The sequence below is a fragment of the Microplitis demolitor genome, chromosome 5 (genome assembly GCF_026212275.2).
Source record: "Microplitis demolitor isolate Queensland-Clemson2020A chromosome 5, iyMicDemo2.1a, whole genome shotgun sequence".
In the NCBI taxonomy this organism is placed as follows: Eukaryota; Metazoa; Arthropoda; class Insecta; order Hymenoptera; family Braconidae; genus Microplitis; species Microplitis demolitor.
The window spans coordinates 7675744-7685000 of NC_068549.1; the positions used below are offsets into that span (position 1 = coordinate 7675744).

Sequence of the window (9257 nt, forward strand, 5' to 3'; positions counted from 1 at the left end):
TTTTCAAAAGTATTTTTAGGTTTACGGTTGTAGTTATTAGTTAATTTTGAGTTACGTTTTTTTTCGTGTGTGGGTTAAAATATGTAAAATCTACATTACTCCGAATTTACTTTGCTGAAGAGAAAAAACTCTCAGTTTTTTCCTTACGCAGAGTGATTTTTTTTTTTAAGTAGAGCTTCGAGTGACGGATTACATCTTAATTTGTTTATGAGAAAAACTTGGGAAGAGTTTCTGTTTATTGTGCAAGTACAACAAGAAGAAAAAAAAACAAACCATTCCATAGCATAAATTAACCCATAAACGACACGCTGGATTAAAATAGCCCGGGTCTTTTTAAATATACGCAGCTTCGGAACGCATTCCCTTGATAAATTATTTTATCGATTAAAAAAATGAGTAATTGAATTTGTTCAATTCGATCATGAGATGTATGCTTTTAATTTAATGAGTATAAAGTACCCATGTGTGATTCTCACGCAATTTTTTTGGTGTACCTTCTAAGGATTAATATCGTTAATATTAAAATTTTCAAATTTACCGGCTACTCAACGGATAACAGTACATGTGATCGACAAGCGACTTTAATCATTTACCATTCGTGATAGTTGTTGATAATGAAGAATAACAACCCTGATAGCTAAGTTGGCGAGAAACTGGCGTCAAATTAACAGCCGCAACTAGACGCCAAGTTGGCTGCAAAAGTTGGTACTTCCAAAGTTCATATACACTTTCTGAGAAAGTTGGTGGCAAAAGTTGGTTGCAAAAGTTGACAATCATAAGTTGATGGAAAGTTGCCTTAAATTTTCTCAGAAACCTGCTTTCGAATTGCAACTCTTCCCTGGCGTCAAATTTCTCAGAAAGTTGGTGGTAACTTGTAGCCAAAAGTTGCAAAAGCTAGAGTTGTCGACAACTTATAGTCAAGTCGGTGACAAACTAACGAATACCAACTTTTGGACGAGTAACTCGTGCTATCAGGGAATTCAGATCTGATGGGTATATCGATATACCCTAATAGACAAGTTGGCAGCAAACTGGCGACAATCTACCGCCGCAACCTGTTGCTAAGTTGGCCGCAAAAATTGTCATTTCCATAAGTTGATGGCAAATTTCTGGGAAAGTTGGTGACAACTTGTATTCAACAGTTACAAAAGCTGAAAGTTGTGGATAGCTTGTCGTCAAGTTGGTCACAACAAATGTACACCAACTTTCTGATCAGAAAGTCTGACTATCAGGGTAACCACAGTTTTCTCTGTAACTAAGTTACGTCAATGTGCTGTCAAGTTAACTCTTTCCCGATTTGGAGTCTCGAGGAGTTCGGTGTAAGCTGTGTGGGCATAAATCTAATCACAGTTCTTAGTAAGGCTGTGTGAGTATCGGTTCAATCCTATTAGTGCATGCTCCCCCTTCTACTATTTTTTCTACCCCTTCTCTACTGAATAGACTAGCGCTCTCTCACTCGAAAACGAAGACGTACAATCCGAATTAAGAGTAGGGATTCAAGGTCAACCGGGAAAGGGTTAAAAGTAACATTTGACCATCCAATTATTGGCTACATGTTGGTTTTCACTTTCTCAAAAAGTTGGCGACAATCTGCAGCCGCAATATGAAGGAAACTTGACAAAGAAAGTTTTCGTCAAGTTGTTGGAAAATTTTTACTCGCCTAACTATTGCATTCAATTTGACGACAAGTTGCCATCAACTGTTGCGCACGCCAACGAACTGATGCAAGAATTTTGGCGCCAAGTTTCAGTTGCAAACGCAATGACTATCTAGGAAGATGAATTGAATTTAACATTTAACTGTTAGATGGCATGAGTTCATCACCAAAGAGTCATGAGAATCACATAAACTGCACATAATTAAAAACAAAATTTGTGTAAATTACAATAATATATTAGTGTTATGAGAAATAAAAAAATTGTGAGCGAAATCAGTGATCATTTTTATTCATGAAATCATGTATTATTCGACAAGCATATACTTTCCTCGATTGTACTTATCATTTTTTATTCGATACCACCATTACAAAATAAAATGCAAAGGTCATAAAGTATAATTGATTCCATATGCATATCAACAATGAAGACCGCAATATTTAATTATAAAAGTAATGACATTACTATAATGTCGTTTAATCTTGATCATATTATTATTGTCTTATGATTATGTTACAGTACTTGATAGTCTAAATAAATGGACAAAACGTTGTATATATTGAAAGAATAATTTAACATCTACATACATCTTGTTATAATTGTTCATATACCTACGGTCATTTCTATTACTTATCTATTATTGTTCATTATTAATTTCTACTAATAAGGATTCCACATTTTTTAAATTCCAAAAATTTTATCAACATATTCCAACAAAAATATTTAATTTAACTTATTCCATAAGCATTTGTATTAGTTTCATTTAAAGTCCTATTCTACTAATTGACCACTTCGCCCCCAATTTATCATCGTAAATTAAGTATCTTCCCACTCCACCTGACACACATCCACATATATATATATATATATATATATATGTATATATGCACACAAATGTGAAAACAAATAGATTGATCGAGTGTGTAAATTTGTGAGCTCGTTTTTTAAAATAAAACGGCATATTGCAAGTGATTGTTTTTTAAAAAATATCCTTTCCTACATTAATTAAAACAGTTTTTTTACCGGAATTTGTATATGAATTGTTGAAATATACTTATCTTGAGTTTATACATTTTTTCGCATGCGCACTGTGGTAATGATAACTTTACGATTTTTAATCACCAAACGATAATAACAATGACTACGCGTTGCGCAGAAATGCATAAATCTAAAGCAATAAAAGTTTTAGTGTAACGAGATGAACCTTGAAATCATTTGCATAATAAAAAAAAATTTAATATCATAGGTTTTGCATAAATTTAGCTTTATGTAACTTGATAGATGAAAAAATTACTAAAATTAATTTTTCTGTCATGGATATATAGTTGCATGTTTTGCAAAAATTTATACACACGTCTTTGAAATTATTCAATTAAAGAATCGTTGATATACATTTATTATTAGGTAAAAAATATTTATATCGTCATGCATCAAATTAATATAGATTAAATAAATGGTATATTAAATTTAATAATGATAGCTTATCCACCTATCATATCATATATATATATATATATATATATATATGACATGAAATTTAAAAGTACTTATCGTTCTAAACTTGCCAGCCGACAAAGCTGCCAAGTTTTTTTTTTTTAAGTTTTAAATATTTTCAAAATTTATCCGTGAGAGATATAAATAATATCTTCCTTGACTGTAATTGTGACCGCATAGCATGCTAACTTTCAAACTCAAGTGTCATTCAAGTGAATAGTAGTAGATGTGTAATACGTTCACGACTCACTGTGGTTTCGAAAAATTTATAAGGCTAACAATTTTTTTTTAACTAATCAGAATTTATCTTATCAACAAAGTGAAACATTACCTAGGATTGAATATTCTAAAAACTCCTTGAAAGTCATTGCATTAATAGTAAAATAAATTTCATAAAGTTTATTGTAGGTAAGTATTGTGTTGCGTTGTCATTTAGCTGACTTAAAATATTTCGATTATTAAAAATATTATAAATAAATTGCATTAGAATTATTGCTATAAAGAAATGGGTTGGTCTCGTCCGCCGGGTGATCCAAGGGTTTGGTGTACAGTAGAATCTATTAATGCAGATGGAAAGAAACTTAAATTTATTATTCAAGAAATACCTTTAGACCGATACGAAGAAGCTTTAGATCATCTTTGCACTGTTTTTATTACAAGCGAAGCTATATGCTCAAGTATAAGTAAGTATTTTTTAACTAAAATTGAAATTTTGAAGTCCTTAATACACGGAGAGAAATTTATAGTAACCGTACCTAGGACGTTTATGAAAGATCATCCAATACCGTTATGATAATAATTACTTTGAATTATGGAATATAGGCCTATATTTTCTGAGAAAAGTTTCTATAACTACACGGAGAGAAATGTCAAGTAAATATGTCCATGCAGCATGGTAATAATTATACATTACTCTATAGTTTGTACAGGCAGTCACATAAGAGTGGCGTAAAACAAACTATAGAGTAATGTAGTTATTACTATGCGGCATAGGTACATTTACTTGACATTTCTCTCTGTAAGGGAACAATTCCTATTGCAATGGTAACTGTTCCTATATCGCATGTTAATGGAATTATTGTAATGATTACCATGCATATAAATAGTTTCCATGAGTAAATAGAAACAAATCCTATAACCACATTGTAATCTATCTTAAAATAAATCAGTGAAAAATATTCCAATCAGTGAATATTCACTGTAAAAATAGTCCCAGTATATCATTAATTGAATCAGTGATATACGGGACTGATACGCAGTGAATATTCACTGATTTGCAGGTTTTTTTACTGATTCATTTTAAGCGAGAACGGTTCTTAAGTACATATCGGAATAAACCCTTTGTATTATGGTAATCATTTCCATAATATATGTAAAATATTCCTGTATTATTATGGTAATTGTTACCATAATGTATGGGAATCATTACTATAAGATTGTGGCAATGGTTACCATATATTATAGGAATGGTTAACATAATATTATGGAATAATTACCATATATTATGACAGGAGCAATTACCATAGTGACATAGTAACAATGACCATAATACCATAGGAACTTTTCCGATATCATATAGGAATTATACCCATATTTATAAGAATGATTAGTTACCATATTATGTATGGGTGCCGTTTCTGTAATCGACATATTGCAAAAAAAAAAACAGTTACCATGCGTTATGGGAACTATTCCCATAATATGTTGTAATTATTACCATAAGTTTCTCTCCGTGTACTTTTAAGAAATACGAGCAACCTACAGTCACTACGTGACTGCCCAAATATCACTACTGATTTCATAAAATACTCAGAAAAAAACGATTTCTTGCCTTAAAAAAATTTTATTTGTACCAAGAAATATTATGCATCATCAATTCAATACAAAAATTTTGTTGGAGCGAGAAAAGATTATTTTGGTTAAGAAATGATTCCTTGCACCAAAAAAATTTTTTTAGCTCTAAATAACTTTTTGGTTTTAATTCACAATGCGAAAAATTTCTTGGGGTAAGTAAAAATTTTCTTTAGGCGAGTAAAGATTTTTTGTGGCAATGAATCCTTGTTTTTTCTATGCACACTTTTCTGGCTCTGAGAAGCTTCCTAAAACCAAATGGAAATATGAAACTTTGTCATTTTGGAAAAAGTAACGCGATATAAATAATATAGTATATATTTAATGACATTCAATCATATTTTGTGACAGAATAATTAGAATATTAATTTATTTAAAGAAAATAAATACGATCGTATTTTTTCTTGCGTAATTTAAATGTAATTTGAATGATACGGATAAATCGATTTATCTCAATGATTGATAATAAAAAAGTGTTGAAACTACGGAAAGGCACACATTCAAGTCAAAACCTTTCTAAGGATACCAAATTTAATAACATTAACTAATTCTATCATAAAGATATGCCGGGAACAAAATTTTCCTTATTCTTTTAATCATAAAGATTAAAATCTTCAGTTTAATTTTTTGGTTTTCATAGATTTGGCTAATGACCGAGACTCAGTCGCTGAACTTCGTGCTTTTTGGAAAACGGCTCTTGATCAAGGAATTACAATTGGTGCATTCGAAGCAGATGAAAACAATAAAATATCTACATTAGCTGGATTAAATGTGCTTATGGTTGAGGATAAAGATTCTGACAAAACAATTGTACCGATTATGGTAAGTCTTGTCTTTCTTTATTTCTTCCTTGCTATTTATTATAAGAAAAAATTATGCGTTTTGTTTAGGAAACGATGTCGAGAAGTGAAAAGATTCTCAATTTCATGCACAATCTTTCTGTAGAAGTTGATTTCTGTAAAAAATGGAGTGTGGATTACTATTTAACTGCTGCTGGATTAGATGTAGATCCGCATTACCGTCGACTAGGATTAGGCACTCATCTTTTACTAGCGAGGTATTTACTATTAATTGGTATTAACTCGTCTATTATATATCTCATAAATTAACATATTGTAGGGATAAAATTGGCTGTGCATACAACATTCCAGTTACTTCGACATTTTTCACTTCACCAATCGCACAAAAATCAGCTAAAAATGCCGGATTCAAAGTATTCTTAGATCGCAGATGGAATGACATTACTGATGAACAAGGAAATATAATATTTCCCGGACTTGGAGACACTTGTTGTAAAGTAATGGAGAAAAAGCTTTTATAAAATAATAAAAAATTATGGATATTATGAGGATGTGCGAATTAGTTTTCAGAAGGAGCGGGAAAGTATGATGGCTGTTGTAAAATTTGTATTTATGTATTACCATAGTCGTGTTTAATCGCTTAGATCACTTACTTTATATTTTTTACTCTCGAAATTTTGAAATATTTCTAAGCCCCACAATATGAAAATTTTCTAAGTTCTATTTTCAGTTGCATCATATTTCTCTCAGTCCCATAATTTTATTTAAGAAAAAAAATTAATACTATGGCCGAAAACAAGCCGTTTCAATTATCAGTCACATATCGACCATTTTAATAAGAATAAAAATTTTTCGGCGTGATGTCGGACAAATTTAGCCTTTTCGGCCATTTTTTTGCCAAATATCTTTACCCTTGTGGTTTCCGATGGGAAAAATTCAGAGGAAAAGCATTGATTGGAATGTCAAAAAACTTCTTGAACCATGTCTTTTCACTAACAGCTAAAATTAAAATAATAAAATAATACTAGATGATGATTATGAAGAAATCCTGTGCTGTAAATACATTTTCGAGCTCTTCGAGCTCGAAAAAACTTTTGCATGCCATTTTTTTCGAAAAAAAAAACGTTACTTACAATTTTTTCACCAAAGATATCTCTTGAATGAATGAACCGATTTCGATGGTTGAGGTGGCATTCGACGCGGCTTATAAAGTTTTGAAGCTGATTAGATTTTGGAATCAATCTATCGAGCAAATGAGAAAATCCAAAAAAACAATTTCGAAAAAATTTTATTTTTGAAATATCTCCGAACGCACCCGACCGATCAAGCTCACTTTTTCATAGTTTGTAAAAATTAATAAGCCACGTCGAATGCTACCATGGAGATTAAAAGCAGTCAATCCGTTCAAAAGTTATAGAATATTTATACCAACCTTTACACCAGCCTTGGTAAAAGCCTGGAATGACACAGGGCCAGTCCTGGTTGCTAGACCTAGCTCATGCTTGGTTATTGGACCTGGCCCATATATCAACGAAACAAATAAATTTAATTAAAAAAAAAAATTATTATTATTAACCTAGTAGAGTTCACGATCATTAACGTCATAACTATCTCAAAGAGGTGAAAAATGTGTAAAAACACTCGGTGAAAGTAATGCTGGGCTTGGGCGTGAGCTGCCAAACTTGTGATTGCTGGGTTTGAACGTAAGCTACTGGACGAATCCACTAATGTTGAACTGATACACAGGAAAATAAAATTTTTGGTCATAAAAAAAATCAGGATTACGCAGCGAATTGTTATGGCAATAAAATAGTATTGGTTAACGCAAAAAAATGACATTTGTTGTGGTAAGTAATGTGATTTTTCTGTTAAACAAATAGAATGAGTTGCGTGAAAAAATTTTTTAGATATGCATAAAATGATGGGATTTAATCAATAGAACGATATCGTCAATTAATAATTATTGAATAATTACATTTATATGAATATTCAAAGAGCTACAGTTTGGAAATCTAGTTAACCGTTACGAAGAGAGAACTATAAAAATACACTGCATATGTAAATATTATAAAAGAGCAAGCTTATAATTCTCGACAATTCAAACGTAGTATTGAGGATCACCGCTTATATAGTAATAATTACAATGAAAGCTATTATAAATATTTATAAAAACTTAATTTTCATTTAACAATGATTAATAGTAAACTTAAAAATAAATTGTCTCCGTATAGAACAAACGATTCATGATGATTAAAAATGGTTTTAATCGCTTGAAATACAGATGAATCGTCAATTGATGATTGAAGAGTATTAAAAACAATTGAAATTAATATTATTTTACGATTAAAGACGATTCATGACGATTACAAATTTCTAATCGTCATAAATCATTTTTGATCGTAAAATAATAAATAATCTCTTGACGATTAGAGATGATTGAGTGTGAAAAACTATCAGGATTATGAGTATTAAAAATGATTAAATTTATAATCATTTTTAATCATCTCAAATCGTATTTTCTAATCAGGGATACAAATCAAAAACATTTTGAATTCATAAATCGTATAAATCTAAAGCCAAATATCTAAACTATGTTGGTTAAAATATACTGAATTAACATGAGGCAACCGTTACCTGGTGTTAAACATGCCATTTCTAGCCTGGCTGATATCATTTTCATGTTTAGATTATTTTTTATTATATTTCATTTATTATCATCGATTTAATTTTTCTTTTTTATACATTTAATTTTTTCTTTTATATCATGCAAATATTGTAAAAAGGACTAACATATTTTAATGATAACAAATACTATTTTTTATTATTATAAATACGATATGAATAAAAAATTTACCACCTCTATAGTGATTTTCACTATCTGTCGTGTTACCATAACATTGTAACCTTTACAATCAACTATGATAAAATTCAATGTTTGAATAATATACTGTAAAAGTCAAGATGATGAATCCTAAAACCGAGCGATCGTACACACACGCATACCTGCACACACAGACATATATATATATATCATTTTTAAAAAGTTCAGTGTTCGTCTTTATTGTGTAGTTTTTCTCATGATATTGGTAACTTCAACGACTTTTGATGGTAAATGCAACAATTTAAATTGTAAATTGTACGATCGCTCGATGTTAAGAATTATCATTTTATACTGCATTGACTATGATATTTAGATTATTATATTAATCATCTCGACTTTTACAAATTTAATTACCATCTAAGGGAGTAACATTTATGAAAGAAGTATTGTTAGCGCTAATATAAAAGTCTGTCCATGTATATATTGATTACAGTCATGATCCATGCAATTGCATGTATTTTCTAGTGACCTTATATTAATTTCGATTTGATTCAAAATAAAGACAATTGTTGTTATATCTTTCAATGATACCTTACAAAAAAAAAATGAATAAATAAAAAAAAAAATTAATCGTTT

General features: G+C 30.3%; 1 protein-coding gene across 5 annotated transcripts; it reads left to right on the forward strand.

Moving 5' to 3' along the window:
- The first annotated feature begins 2297 nt into the window (after nucleotides 1-2297).
- On the forward strand, nucleotides 2298-8662 carry LOC103575954 (uncharacterized). Of its 5 annotated transcripts, none has more exons than XR_008403683.1 (7): nucleotides 2298-3111; nucleotides 3224-3557; nucleotides 3653-3832; nucleotides 5641-5822; nucleotides 5891-6057; nucleotides 6120-7647; nucleotides 7708-8662. XR_008403683.1 is itself a non-coding variant. In XM_053738995.1 (6 exons), exons 3-6 carry the CDS (start codon nucleotides 3655-3657, stop codon nucleotides 6319-6321), a joined length of 729 nt encoding a protein of 242 aa, XP_053594970.1. In that variant the 5' UTR covers nucleotides 2299-3111; nucleotides 3224-3557; nucleotides 3637-3654; the 3' UTR covers nucleotides 6322-8662. The 5 variants fall into 5 exon arrangements, 1 of the variants encoding a protein (XP_053594970.1); XR_008403680.1 differs by having other exon boundaries at nucleotides 2299-3111; nucleotides 3637-3832; XR_008403682.1 differs by having other exon boundaries at nucleotides 2299-3111; nucleotides 3637-3832; nucleotides 7740-8662.
- The last annotated feature ends 595 nt before the right edge of the window (nucleotides 8663-9257 follow it).

Excerpts from the sequence above, each read along its gene's own strand:
- LOC103575954 (XM_053738995.1), top strand. The coding sequence starts at position 3,655 with ATGGGTTGGTCTCGTCCGCCGGGTGATCCAAGGGTTTGGTGTACAGTA. Across the intron at positions 3,833-5,640 it reads AGCTATATGCTCAAGTATAA|ATTTGGCTAATGACCGAGAC; the intron begins GTAAGTATTTTT and ends TGGTTTTCATAG. Across the intron at positions 6,058-6,119 it reads ACTCATCTTTTACTAGCGAG|GGATAAAATTGGCTGTGCAT; the intron begins GTATTTACTATT and ends AACATATTGTAG.